This window comes from Drosophila ficusphila, unplaced genomic scaffold (genome assembly GCF_018152265.1).
Source record: "Drosophila ficusphila isolate 14025-0441.05 unplaced genomic scaffold, ASM1815226v1 contig_636, whole genome shotgun sequence".
In the NCBI taxonomy this organism is placed as follows: Eukaryota; Metazoa; Arthropoda; class Insecta; order Diptera; family Drosophilidae; genus Drosophila; species Drosophila ficusphila.
Window position 1 is genome coordinate 1009891 of NW_025064569.1, and position 15017 is coordinate 1024907.

At 38.2% G+C, this 15017-nt stretch overlaps 1 protein-coding gene across 5 annotated transcripts in view; it reads right to left on the reverse strand.

Moving 5' to 3' along the window:
• The window catches only part of LOC108093448 (cyclin-dependent kinase-like 1), a 50396-nt gene that overhangs the window by 8030 nt on the left and 27349 nt on the right, over window positions 1-15017 (reverse strand). For 2 of the 5 annotated variants that reach the window (XM_017193514.2, XM_017193516.2), the window contains exons 3-4: window positions 5029-5376; window positions 4827-4964 (exon numbers count right to left, since the gene is read on the reverse strand). In XM_017193514.2, coding sequence (XP_017049003.1) covers window positions 4827-4963 — 137 coding nt within the window. In that variant the 5' untranslated portion in view covers window position 4964; window positions 5029-5376. Of the gene's footprint in view, window positions 1-396; window positions 807-4826; window positions 4965-5028; window positions 5377-15017 lie in introns of those variants that run through there. The other 3 variants (XM_017193515.2, XM_017193520.2, XM_017193519.2) reach the window with 3 other exon arrangements.

The following is a 15017-nucleotide window of genomic DNA, read 5'->3' on the forward strand; positions in this document are numbered from 1 at the left end:
TATGACGAGCTCTCGCAATAAACGCTTTTTAATGCGATAATATATCTGTAAGAATTTTTGTTCGTATTGGCATTGTTTTCTAGATCCCTTTATTTGGCTACCCATATTCCTTCAGATAGAATTTAAGTTTGGTGTGTTTTTTTGCTTGGTTAAGTCTTTCTCTTTTTGCCTCCTTTGAGTAAGTTGTGTAGCTCTCAACTGCACTTTTTCCACTGCACTTATTCGGCCGAAATATATTTTCACAGGGCTCGACGGTAAGTCAAAACAACATCAGGGTCGACACGTTATCACCGCGCCAATCTTCAAGTTCAAGCTGAGGCCAAAACAAAGCAAAGTTTTTTTGACAGAACTTTTCTCCACCAACCAACGCATTGCAAATTAACTAGTTTTACTTACCTTCTGGGCAGAAGTGGAAGATGGTTACCAAACAGCCAGAGACGTTTCTCTCCGAACCATTTGTCCATAGACAGGCATTAAGTGATTGATCAGGATTTTTTTTCAATGTGCGTTTTCACCGGAAGGCCTGTGTAAGTGAATCCTGCATCCTACAAAACTTAAACGGGCTTATTTTACACGCGAGATGCGAGACTCAAATTCGCGTCCGTTGGCGGAGAATTATTAACAAACTTTGTTTATGAGCGTAGTCCACACCGTAAACGTAGCCGGAATTTTTTATGAGCGCCGGCATTGAAAACGCAGAAGACAATGGGATGGAGTTTCCAGGGGGAAGGCTTGTTGGGGTGTTCGTGACGGTTGACATTGGCAACGCGTTCAGGAAGAAAAGTCCGGCGTGGAAAGCAATGGGGGTTGCAACCAGGGTTGCTTTCCTTGATTTTCACGTTATTAATAGTGTTGTTATAGCTCTTGCCGTTGTTTATGTTTTGCGTTGTCAATCTGTTGTCATTAAAAACAAACAACAAATTTGAACAAAGTTTGCGCATTGGTTTTAAAAATATTTCCTTTGCACAGCGGCATTATACGAAGAAATCTTCTTGTATGGATGTCGACTCCTTTGGAATTACCTTGGCAATTACGAAAACCATCTAAGATTCTACTTTACTTGGTTGCAGGTATTAGAACCTAATGCTAATTTTTATCAAAAGCATTTAAGAGAATGTTGCTCACTGCGTGGCCGATTGGAGATTATGGATATTTATATAATAATTGCCCGTTTTTCTTGTATCGCTTAAAACTTTGATTATAAAAGAAGTGTTACTGCATCCCAATATTACTGGTTAATGTTAGACAGGATAAAGATAATTGTAAAATTGTATATAAATGTTTTTATTATATGTATATTGAAATATGATAAGAAATTAATTTCGAGGGTGACACTTCCGAAATTGTATGGATGTCAGTAGCCTGATTAAATGAATCATTTTTTAGTAGATAAATGTATATCAAAGAAATGATTTAAAAGCAATTTTCATTAGTTAGTCTGAGATATTAAAGGACATTCGCAATCACAAAGAAAAGCCTTCTGCGTTAAGTGAAAGCTTCCATTGAATTTACCATAGGTAACAACTCTTTCGGAGTCGTGAAAGCTTTCATCGGACAAATTTAAGGCTGGCAACGCCTTGGACATTTAACGGTTGCCAAAGTAACGGCAACCCCACCGCCAACCAATACATAAGCATCACGGAGGAGCGAAGCACACATAGAGACCAAAAGCCGGTCAGCATATGCAAAAACTCTACACACAGGTATTCCGATGCATTCACACACGTGTGCTTACACATACATTTATTTTTCAGCGTTGAATGCGCTTTGCATTTTAAGCTTTCACTCTTTCTTTACCGTTGCTGTTTTATTCTCGTTTTTGGGGGGATTTGTTGTTTTTATTCTTTGCGATTTCATTGTTTTTCAGCGGCAACGCAAAACAAAACACGAAAGAATGGCCGAAATGAGATAACCTTTAAAAGCTGCTCGTATGCTAAAACTAAGTAACGGCATTAGAGCCAAATGGCAACCAGGACATATAGGTAGACCGACTGCAAGTTCACATGTGTGTGTGGGTAGAAGCCCAAGTTGTTTGGAGCACAGCAACTAAAGCGATTCCCCTCAAGTTTTTAAAGTTCTTTCCGATTCTTAAACCTTCTACACCCTTTCTCTATATTAGCTAAACTTTTTTAATACATCCTAATTATTAAACGTACTCTATTATTTTATTGTTTCTCTCCGTTTTATCACAAAATTTTAACAAGACTGGCTTTAGATTGAAGGGTATCCGGCAGTTGGATCAATCGCTAAAGATTTCCCACTTGTTTTGCTGTGAGAATATCGTTGCCCAGGACAACTGAAAAACGGCAACTGGCAACTCGAAGCCAACAACAAATGCAAATGGCAGGTTCGCTCTCTCTGCTTTCTCTCTCCCTCTCACGTGTTACAAATGAGTGCAATTGTTTTCCGTGTGCAACAAATTTTTTATGATTATTCCTCTTCTTGTTGGTGGTGGCTGGGAGTCCTTCCAGGATTCTGCCGTCAGCTTTAAGTTGTTGCTAAATTTGGGTTTTAGATGTGTTCTAGAGAGCAGGAAAAGGAAACCGAAAAAGAAAGAAAGGGGCAGGAGCGAAAAGCTTTAGTAGAGCAGGATTAACACCTGTTTTGTGTGCAGCGCCAAGCCTCAAATTTATTGTGTTTGTTTACAAGCTTTTTGCGTGCGCAAATTTCGTGAATTGGTTCAAGTTATGAGCGAGTTTTGGCCCTCATTTCCCGGGCTCAAGCCACGAATTTTGCCAGTGGCGACTTAACGCAGAATTATGGTGCGCCCAGATAATGTGAAAAGGAAAGTGCAGCAGGCAGCTTCCCAAGCCGCGTTTCGTTTGCATTAAGAGTGACATTCTAATATGCACATTCCTATGAAAAAGGGAAGGCCAACGATACCTGGGGAATTACTGTGGCAAAGCAGGACTTAGCGAGATGTGGAGTTGAGTTTACCAGAGTTCCAGAGTTGAAACTTCCAGGGATTTGTTCATGCAGAACTGGCGAGTGGCACAGATGCGATTTTCCCGTAACTTTTAAGGATTTAATCAAAAAAACAAAGACTATTGTAAACCGGTTATTTACTAAAGCTCTATTCAAAAACATTTGCAGAAATAAATTTTTACTTTACATTGAGCATTTTTGATAATACATATATAAACTGATAAAACTATTCAGCAACTTTATTCATTTTCTATGGGAGAAATTACCAATCAAACAAATCCTAAACCTTTTTTTTAACAAGGTTCAGGGTTCCCATTTTAAAAAGGTAATTTTGAAAAACATGTTCGGTTGCTTAATTGGTAAACACATCATCGTGGCGAGGTAGCTCTCATTTTTATTGTTAACTCGAAACTTAAACAAAGCAAAACGGATCCCTCTGCAAAAAACTTTCACTGAAATCCTCCGCCTTTCCCATCCCTCTATCCTTCTCTCTTTCTCTCATTCTCTCTCTCTCGCTCTTTCAGGTATTATAGCCACAACCTTGTGAAAAGTTCCATAACAAAATTTATGCGCGTAACTGGGCGTAGTGAAAAGAAAACTGCTGAAAAAGTACCAGTGCGAGAAAGGGACGGAAAAAGAGGCTCCGCAGTACAACTTTTAAATAAATTTCTAAATACTCCAGTTGCGCTTTCCCGCATTCGCCTCGAGACGATCGCGGGAAAACGTGGCAAAGTTTAAATGGCTGGAAAGAAATGCTCCACTTTCCGATGATGACGGGGGCTAAGGCGCTGGGTGCACGGAATTGGTTGGTCTTGTTGCCCAACACTTTTGACTTTTGCGGTGGCAAAGTTTTTTCTTGTACCTGGGCAAGAGTTTGGGCCCGAGTTCGAGTTTGGTCCCGCCTCCTCGGTGTTTGTATAAGAATTTATGTTAATAACTTTTCGTTTAAGTGTGCTGGCTTGCGCAAAGTTATGTTGGCTGATAATGGCATTGATAGCGTTGTAAATATACCACATATATATAGGTGTTATGCTCTCAGCAGCCGCCAAAACTTTCCGGGCCGTTCTTCTATTAAGTCAGTGTCTTCCGTTTTCCCTTTGCAACATGCTACTTCTAATTTCTTTATGGGCACACACTTTACAGCTTATACCGAAGTAGAGCTTGCAAATTGGTACTAAGGTCGGGAACTATTCGTCCAACAAAGCTTTATTGATGCCATTTCGAGCTTTAGCGTCCCTTTTACTCAAAGCTCACAAGCTTAACTTGGCTTAAAATAGGTTTAAAATATTAAATAAAACTTGATTTCCGAAATATAACAAAGAGGAATATTTTAAAAAAACATTTGTTTTTTAAATTTTAGAGAAGGTCAAAAGAGTTTTAAAGTACATATAATTATATTGAAGTTTCCTTAAATTTGTTCGTTTGATTGGTATTGCAGAGTTAGTAAGACAAGTTGAAATATTTAAGGGTTATATGCATATGTTTACGTTGGTGAAAATCAAATCCTATCAAACATTTTTTTATAGTTTCATTTTAAAAGGAAAGGTTTTTAAGTATGTTATGAAGCAGTAGAAGCCATTAAATATCGGTTTGCATCTTGCTCCCTTCCACTAGACTATAGCTATATTTCTGCCTGATTAGAGCGAATTCCGTTCGATATGCTTAATAGGCCTACTGAGCTTGTACTGACTAGAAAATGACTCCATTGGAGTCTGTTCTTTATGGCGTTAAATATCAGAGGTCAGAATTGGAGTGTTTAGACGAGACTCTGAAGTTTCTAAGCGAACTTAATTGCGAACTCGATATCAAAATAAGGTCGATATCTGTTATATTTATATAAATGGGGGTGCTGTTGCATGAGTATAAACTTAAATATATTTTGAAAACACGAAGAGACTTACCCTTCCCTCTGTTTTCCGGGGTTTAAGATTGAGAGTGGTGGGCGTTCGAAGGGCTTTTTATCTGAGATCATATATGCTGGCAATGGTTTTAAAGGTGTTCGTTGGAGCTTCAGCCACTTTGCGGTGTTATCGCACATCCTGAAATCGTCAAGCATACAAATAATGAGGTGCCATTTGGCTAATATGCAAGGAAAAATTTTACCTTTTTTAGCGCTGGTAAGAGCTGGTATTCCTCGGTACTCAATACTGCAACTTTGCCTCTTACCATCCAGTGTTCTTCACAATGTGGCATGGTCTTCTCTATTAAGTTTAAGGGTGAATGCGTTGATTTCAAAGTTGAGTTGATTTCGAGCCGCGATTGGTGGGATATAATGAGATCCTCATATTCCTCGCAACGGTTCCAACCTGGAGTCCGAAGGTCGTCGCATGGATCGTGTCCTCGGGTCAACGCCGGATCACTGTAATCGAACTCGGCAAAAAAGATCTGCGTGCTTGCTGTGAGGGGTAAACACACACACACACTTCGCTAAGTTCGGAGGTCTGGCATTGACTTCCCAAAGAGGAAAAACAGGTGAGAACATTTACCATCAATGACAAACCACGAGCTTCGTCTTGGCTTGGAGGAAGAACTGCTAAGGCTTTGTTATAAATCTAAAAACTTTTACTGAAGAGTTCAACTTATCAACTCGCCCCAAGAAAATAAAATTTAAAATGAAAAAGACCTGAAGATTTTGAACTCCGCATAAAGATATACTACCTAATGATCCTTAATTCTTTGAAAAGTTCATAATGAACATGTAGAGGCAGACGGCCATACACCCAACTTGGTGGATAGGCCTCTAGAAATAAACGAAAGGCGAAATAAAGTGGGACATCAACACAGCTTAAAAAATCAATCAAACTTAACGAAAATATAAATCAAAATATTTCAAAGCCCAGGATCCAGAGCGTCGAGTTTTCATCGCCCGGGACAAAAAAAAAGGGTAAGTTAAATCCGAATACCACAAACCGATGAGATAATTAAACACTAAAAACAGCAAGGAGATAACTGTCCACATATACGAGCCATTTCTTGCTTACAACAGGATGTTTAGGTATAATAGAGCTACAGAATCTAAGTACTTTCTGTAGTACTTGTTAAAGCCAGTATGCCTAGAGCCATCATTTACGCTCATTTCTGGTGGTCAGGTCAAGCTTTAAGTCACAATGCAATTTTTGGAATCAGATCTCTAATAATCCTATAATCAATCTCAATAATCATTATTAAATTTAATCAAGCATATATTTTAAAAGTATCTTAAGAGTATTTCCTAAACTGTAAAAGACCGAAATCGTCGTATTTTGGTGGGTTTTGGTGAGCCTGCTAGCCAACACATACTACAAAATCAAGGTTGTCACTCTATTCTAACAAAAGTCTCGTTGTTCAGACGAACACTAATGAGCTGAATGCGCGTGAGTTACCGACCAGTCGATAGGTAACGAGCCTCCAGCTAAACCCCCCAGAGCTACCCTGGAAATGGTACACTGACCGGGTGCCCACTTACTTTGCATTGCAATTATGTTGCAATCTAAACAACAGCCCAAACCGGGACAGCGACCACTTGAGTCGTTGCCCCACCGAAAGAATGCTGACACTGCAACAGGATGCCCCTACTTCAAAGCACTGGTTAGATGATACAAGCAGACGTTGGAGGAATTCTTTGTAAACATTCGTTTATTTCACTTTGTATTTTATGCTTAGGCAATCTATGTATTAGCGTATAAGAACTTATGTACACTCGGCAGCGGTGGCAACTTGGTCACCGCTGAAGAATATATGAATTCGGTCTTGAAAAGCAACTCAAAGGCTTACGTCTAATTACCCAAACTCTTCTTGAAATTTATAACTTGAAATATACCAACAACCAATTGGGGACAACCGGACTCTGGCAGACACCAATTTACACTAGGACTCCTTGGCAGAGAACTATAACTCGTGTGCATAAGGCTTGAGCCATAAAACACTATCTATAAAAATATAGTTATCACTTTAAGATTTGTACACACCAAAAGGTTATGTGCGGCGGTCAGAGGTAACTCTCCCGCTGTGATAGCAATCGCGGCCTCTGCGTAGGCCATCATACAATGATGGTTTCCTACAAAAACTCATCCGTGTAAGTGTCATTATTTTGGAGGCATTTACACTCGTTGTATAATCAATTCTTCTACATTACTGTTAAAATAGTTAAAATACACTAGCCCTTAAACATAGATGACTTCCAATACTTGAAAAGTTTTTTCAGCCAAAATATTACCACAAAACTGTAGACATAGTAAGCTTCATAGCAATATCTAAAATATTAACGTAATTAAATTTCTTAAGCCCGTCACAACGTAACTGAATCTATGCTTAGGCCTCCGTTTAGACTGCCACGCCCCTCCCATTTCAGGCATCGTGCTTATGGGCGGAAATTACAAGGCAATCAAAACATAAGCGCAACTTGACTGCTGTTTTGGGCCCTCTTCCTATGCAAATGTCTGTGGTCAATGTGCATACCAATTTCACAACACTACGCAATGCAGCAGAGTGCCGTAGAATCTGGCGAAAGCTAGAGAGGAGGGGTTGTCTTTAATAAAGATAACAATAAATATTCTCAATATTTAAAAAGAATCTTATAGTTATATACAAACCAAACAAATTGCGCTTTTGCGATTTTGAATTATTAATAATTTAGTTAAATAAGACATAAACAAGACATCGATTAAAAAATTGAATTCCCTAAAAACAAAAATATGCTATTAGCGGAGATTTTAATATTAATTATAATGTTGTTTTAAAAGGCTCATTCAGTATGAGGTGTTAAGTTTTTACAGTACTTTTCAGTCATAATATTGTCTGTTCAAGGGGTGTTTATTGGGCCATCATCTTCAGCAGCACATGGCCTTAATGACTTTGAGATGTGGGAGGTTTACAAGCTTGTCATGACGTTTAGGCTTATGTGCCCCAAGTCATGATTTTACCACCCAACAAAACTGTTGATGGATAGGTGTGAAATACACGTTTCAACTGGAAATACGTATATGTTCGGGTACAAATATTTTATACGTAAACTTGGCTCCTTAGTTTTATATATTCACCACGAGTTAACTAGCTTAGATCTTTTGAATTCTTCCTTAGGCGTTGAAACATATTAAATATAATACATTTTATAAATGCAAACCAACAGAATAGCACCTAACTACTTCGATTTATTTTTTATGCTAACGAAAAGGTAGCTCTTGGAAGCATTCTTCTGTTTTACGTTTCTGCACTGTTGCAGTTCAATCTACAAATTACATTCTACGGTAAAAAGAACCAAAAATTTCCCAGAACACATATTTGCCTGAAAGTTTCAACAGTCTGCAGAGGCAGGCCTAAACTACGCTTCGGGTTTCAGGCTCCCCGTCCTGCTGGCCAAACTACTTTTGATTACTACTGCAAGTACAATGAAGCCTCGCTCATTGGGTGCAGCAGGCAGTCAAGCATAACTTTTGACTCCATTGACTCCTCAGCTCCCCCTCAACCACCAGCAGTCCCCCATCTAGGCAATCCGTCCTGCACTGAAATTCGATAGTTTCGAAACATGGCGAAAGTTTGGGGAGGAGTCGAGTCAAGAGTTGCTGGTGGAGCGCTTATGCTGCGCATTGATTAAATTCGACTTAAATTGCATTACGCTGGCATTTGCGGGGATGGGAAGAGCATCGTTTTAGGCGCTTGTGCAGTTCCCACGACCGAAATTGGATTCTGTTAGACACTGCCTCAATTTCCAAGCGGCGGCGACGGCGACGGCGACGGCTTCCCTGCCACTTGTTGACGTCCAGGGAATGCGAAGCGGCTCCTCGAGGGGAATATTTATTGGTTTAATTGAGTGCCCCGAGCAGGATGAAGTTTTTCCATTCACGTTTTGCGGCATTGTCTCAGGCACTCATATCTCGTACCCCTCACCCAATAATTTACGAGCTTTCCTCCAAAATTTTCGCTTCAGCTCGAGCATGTCCGAAGTTTTTACTTCCTCGCGCAGCTCAATTCAATTTTTCCTCCTCGGTCGGAGTGCTTAGTCATCTCCGAACAGCTCAATGATTTCCGCATCCACTCCGGCCATAAAAAGCAGTGAGGACTTAGTTAAGATCTCGTGTGTGGAGCGAGTGCTCCGTAATGTTGGCCACAATGCTGTCATAACTGCGGCTCTACTTCTTGCTCTCCTCCCAAAGTTTTGTCTCCAGTAGTTTCGGCTGACGACCCGCCGCATTGTTATTTTTGTGGCCGCGTAATATGCCACGTACATTAGGAAATGTTAAAGTGACATAAAAACCAGAACAGGAAACAGCGCAGCAGTCAGCGACAACAATGTGACACCTGTTTTTGTCCGCCATTTTGTCATGCTTTCTGCGGCGCCTCCTTCGCGCGTGTGTGTGTGTGTGTGTGAGTGTGAGTGAGTGTGCATTTAGTGACATTTATGTGCAGCTTGGCGTTTTATTTTCAGTTCAATGCTCAGCGAAAATTGCTCATGAAGTGCACCATGACTTGCCTTTGCCGCTGCAGTGAGAAAAGTGCGGGCAGAGGAGTGGATATATCCCAAATTCAAAGGCCATTCAACTTCAGTGTTCGATTCGGTACATTTGGGATTAAGAAACATGAGTTCTTGTTTTCCAGATGTGGGTATTTAATAGAATTAAATGTTAAATAAGAAAACAGGGTATCATTCAGTTTCTAATAGTTCCTTCAGTTTTAGAATCTGAATATTGTTGGAAGCAGGTATTTCAGGTTCGTTGTAAGATTGCAAGCCTTAGGCGCTGAAAAGCTGCGAGGACGAAACAAAATTCGATATACCAACCTTTTAGTCCCTAATAATCGCTTTAGAGCTTAGAATCTTGCTTGCGTGTTAACAGACAAGCAGACCTAGGTAAATCATCTCTCCTTTTAATGCTGATGAAAACATATCTACTTTAAACAGCTGGAAGTATATTTCATTTTACAACGAAATTAAAAAGAAGTCAGCAAAAACTACATGCTACCTATGTTGGGATGAAAAAAGTGCCACAAATCTTTGCGAAAGTAAAAACAACTCAGCCTGGTATAAACGGAAAAAGTTAAAAAGACTTAAGCACCTTTAGGGGTAACCTTTCTTTCTGTGTACAGGGCATAACACCTTGAGCTTCTCTTCATATTTGTAGCATCTGCTTTGAGTACCCGCTCTTGGTTTCCGTCTCTGATTTGTCATGTGGTTTTCAGGTTCATCCTATCGCGGAGTCCCATAAAACAGTGTCGGGTGTTATTAAAACGTTTCGTGAGGAGGGGCCAGAAGCGAACAAGAGATGCGTCAGTGGGTATTGCGCTTGGCTAACTATTACTTTCACTTTTGTGCCGCGAGCGGATAAAATGTTTGGGCAAAGTTTTCCCCTCTTTTCTGCGTTAGCTGCCAGAAATAACAGCGCCTTGAATTATACATGGCGAAAGTTTTCCCATTCTAGGGCCAGAATTAGCTAATGAAACATAATCATTACGCAATAATTAGTGGCACACACTGGGTCACAGCCAGAAGAGGGTAATCTTCCCGGCCATAAAGACGCCGTGCTAAGCTGCTTTTCCGAGACGGGACGAGCACAATCTCGACAAGCTAATAATACAAACAACATTTCTTTTGGAGGAGCGTTGTTTCGTGGGTGTTAAGGCCAAAAGTCGGTTGTTATGGCTGCTCATTCGTAGCCGGAATTGGTCAAGCGAGTAATTATCGCAATTGTCGTCCCTCCGTTACGCTTTGTTGACTCTTGAGGTGTTAACGGGGCGGAAATTTATTCGCCTTGATGAAATTAGATGGATTTGGGGGCTTCTGTTTTTGTTTGTGCTTGCCTGCAACGGCGGATACTCAATATATGACCAATGCATTGCGCATACGACCCCGAGGCCGGGCAAACAATTTGTGTGGCTGTCCTTCAGCCGCAAGTGCAATTTAGTTAATTTAGCACTTAATTAACTTAAAGTTTCGACGGAGTGGCGTAAAAGGGAAGTTCGAAAGCAATTGAAATGCTCATTGGGGCTAGCGGCTGTCGGAAAAACTCAACTGCGAACTGGAGTTGCCTTCGTTTATGTATTTATTTTTTCTGGCTGGCTGTTTAACTGGCTGGGCAAAGTTTTAAACAGCGCTGGTGTTTGTTGGCTGTTGTTCGTAGTTAGTTTTGTTGGGGTGTTGTTTATTTGCGGTCAACAACCAGATTCAGCGTCATCGTGGGTAGGGAAATGTTTGATTTGAGTTAAGGAACAACGACGCTTTGCCAAAGGGAATCCCGAACACAAAACAGAAATGCTTAAAGGAGTGTTGGAGATTGAATGGTAAAGTTTTATTGTTGTTGTTGTTTTATTGTTGAGATTTCCTTAATCTGATGGGTAGGCTTTTCACTAAAAGTGAGTTTAGAAGTTTCAAATTTGTATTACAATATATAACATTGCATTGAAGTAGAAAACATTTTTTATTCCGATTTAATTCTATTGGAAGTGAAGGCTGACTGTTTACCAAAAAAAAAAAACATATTTATAACAACATAAATTAGCTTAACTGAAGAGGGAATCTCTTCGAGCGTCTTTAAACTCTCAAGGAGAATAATATATCGTTAATATATTTTAAAACCATTGCTAAACTAAGCTATGTGTTTTTTTGATTTCAATTTTTTGTAGTTTTAACCTAGTAAATATATGTGTATGAAACGACTAGACTCATCACATTGTTGGTCTGGTATAAAGATTTTTAAATTAATTGTCTCCATGGCATCGACTTAAAAAGAATTTTATTTAAAAAAAGTAATCTTTTTAAAAAGTTTTTACGGTGTTTCCATTTATTTTATATCTACTTTCAATGTTTCCTTCGGTTAGTCAGATTTTTATGATGTTGAATTCTTAATTTAAAGTATATTAGTTGGCCTTACTTTCTTTTAATAAGCACTATAAAATACTGTTCATAACTGGCTAAACTTCACCGATAAAAGTTTCGTTTATATTTTTTAAGTCTAGTTGTACGTTAAAGGTTTAAAATAAATAAATTATAAGGCCAATTAAATGGTTCCCTTAAATTTACAATTTAGTGATATTTATAAGGACGCATTACCAACTATTGGAAAAATTGACCCAATTTATAAATACAGATGTTATGTAATAAATCGAAGTTTAGAGGACATAAGAAGAATATATGTATAAAATAGAAATTGTAAAAGAAAGTTTAAAGTCATATAAAGCTTAAAGAAGTTAAAAGGTTGACTTAAATAGCTCGTTTTATCTCAATTACCCATTTTTTATTACCTTGCAAAATTATAATAGAGAGCCAAAAAACACAAAAAAGACTACTGTTAATTATGACCAATTTATATATTGCCATTTTTATAGAATTTATTATTTTGCTCTGGAATTTATAGTTCAATTTTTTTTCACTTGAAATTAATTTTTGCTGAAATCTACATGGAATCTGAGAAGAATTTTTTGTCTTCTACTGGAATTTTGGTTTTTGTGGGTCTTCTGCGGCTTAACAAAAAACGTATTTCATTCATTCAAATTGTTTTATGAAAAGAATTATATTTTACCATGCAGTGAAGAGCAATTAAAGTAAAAATTAAATAAATAATTTATTGTAGGAAAGTATTTTGATGTGTGTTTTTCCGTTGCCAACTTAGAGCACTCAATTGTTTTTTTCCTGTTCCCAAGAAGCAAAGAAGAGAAAAGCATGCCAAAGAACAGATTTCCGCCAAACTGTGCCAAGTTTTTGCATACACTTTTCACACACAAAGTCCCTTGAACTCTTTTCAATAATTTTAAGATGTATATGTATAAACAAATAAATAATATGACAACACGCCCAACTCTTGGCTCGATACGATAAAAATGGGAAACAAAGTATGCTGAACAAATGGCGAAAGCCTTTTGGCTCCGCCACTTTGACACAGATTTGAAGGGTTGTTGAAATTAGGAGGAGCGAAAAGCGGGAGACCGGTACACATCGACTTGGATTTGCATTTAGTAATTGAATTTTGTTGTGCAACTTATTCTGGTTTGCCAATACAAAACTGAATGTTCTTAAATAAAGGCTGTTTGCGATTCAGATACTTGACTCTCCCATTATATAGAAAGCTAGAATAAAACAGCCCACAAACATTTTCGGTTAGAATGCAGTTTACGATGAGCCTTTTAATTCGCTTTATTGGAATCGTGCGCTTAGTAGCTTAAGTAGCTTAATCTTTTTATAAGATCAGAGGTAAATCAGATCAGAGATTTTGGATACATATTTTATATTGTTAATTTATAATGTTCTCAAGGTAATAAAGTATCACTTATAACTTCTATAAGTTCATAACTTATGCTTCTTTTTTGTTTGACTGTTTGATGGGGCTTAATGGCCAAGGCTTTTCTAGCATTTTATGTGGGCTGCTTGAGCAGTTTAGATGCAATGAGGTGTCCTTGATTGCTTGTTTTTTTTTCTTTGTAATTTGTATTACATTTTTGCAAAGCTAATGGAACGGAGTTGTTTCCAATGGCTGAATTAATGATTTTTAAAGCTTAGTATTAAACAAATAAACAAAGATAAAGCTTGGGACTGATTTAATGTCCGGTACATTCTGGACTCTTTATCAAAAATTTTTTGACATTACTAAAATTTATCAATTTTCAATAAACACTTTTTAGGTATATTGTCAGAATATTGTTATTAGACAACATGAAAAAAAACCTAATCATTCTGATTTTAAGGAAAGTTGCTCTACGATATTCAAACGGAAATCTGGAGTTCAAATTATTTTCTCTGTTCATCGGATTATGAATGCCTAATAGATAAAATGTGAGCCTGATCTTTACTCTTATAACTTATTGGCTTAGTTTTATATTAGTTTTTTTTAAATCTTAACTAACTGAAACTGCATCGCTTGCACTCAACATGTTATTTGCCCGTTATAGTCTTACTGCGCCAGAAAGTAAAATCAAGATATTGAAAGTTGATTTTTACGATAATGTAGACGAAGAACTGGCTGTGGGTCACATCGTTAAAACCGAAAATGTTGGACGGCCCGGGCCTGCACTTTAAACTCCATTAGGTCATATTTACGGCACAAGTTCAGCTGGTCGGGATATCCTCGTTGAAGTCGTGGGCAGAAAGTGTTAAAGTTCCCGTGCAAGCAGCAAAAGGATAATAAAAAGTTGCCGGGGCTTGCAGCTCATGATAATAAAACTGGTGGCACGTGCTGACTCCAATGGACACGCAGCCTGGTCACGAATCCATGGTCTCGAGACACTTTTTGCTGCTGTTGACATTCCACACCTCCTCCACTCTGCTGTTTCTTTTTCCCCCGCTTTTTGTACTTTTTGTCTTTCAAATAGATTTCAAGCAGCTTCAGCAATGTGAGCATTCCTCGCCTGCAGCAATTTGTTGCTGAATGATGTGTGAAGGACATAAAAATGCAGCAACGAGTGGAGCGTGTTGGGGTTCTGTATATTCTCGTGCATATTCCCGTAAAGTAGACAACTGGGAACGGGAAACGCTCTGCTTGACGAACGTGCTGATAACCGACGGTTCGACTTCGGCGTCGATTGGTGCTATCAGTTTAAACCTTTGCTGAGAGAAACCCACAGTTTTATCAGTCTAATATTACGCATTATATTACCCAGGTTCTCATTAATTACCCAGACATTTTCTTAACTCGCCGACAAGGATAATCCTGGATCCAAAAGGCAATGAGCAAAACCACTATAACATTTTGAAGGCTTTATAATTAAGCCGAAAAAGCCTTTATTGTATTTGTTATATTTAAGTTTGTAAAAGAATAATTTTGCAAAAGTTGTAAATGAAAAACGTTTTTATTAATTCAGATTATTTTTTTTACAAAAACAAATACTTAGAAATTCAGTTTTAAAGACATTTAATGTGACGGGTTCGAGTGGTACCAATAATTTAGCCATATAAAATTATAACCTTAAATATAAAACCTATAAATCACATAATTTACACTTTGAATGGAAAAGATGTGTAACATTTCAAGACGTATTCTTCTCTTTTATAATAAAATTTAAACTGCGACCAAGCAAATTTTGGATTTTCAATTATCTGTTGACACTTTTTACTTGGCAATGCCAAAACAAAAGTTAATTTGATTACAACTTGAAATTTCATATTCGTTGTGCTTGCACTTTCCAATCTTACT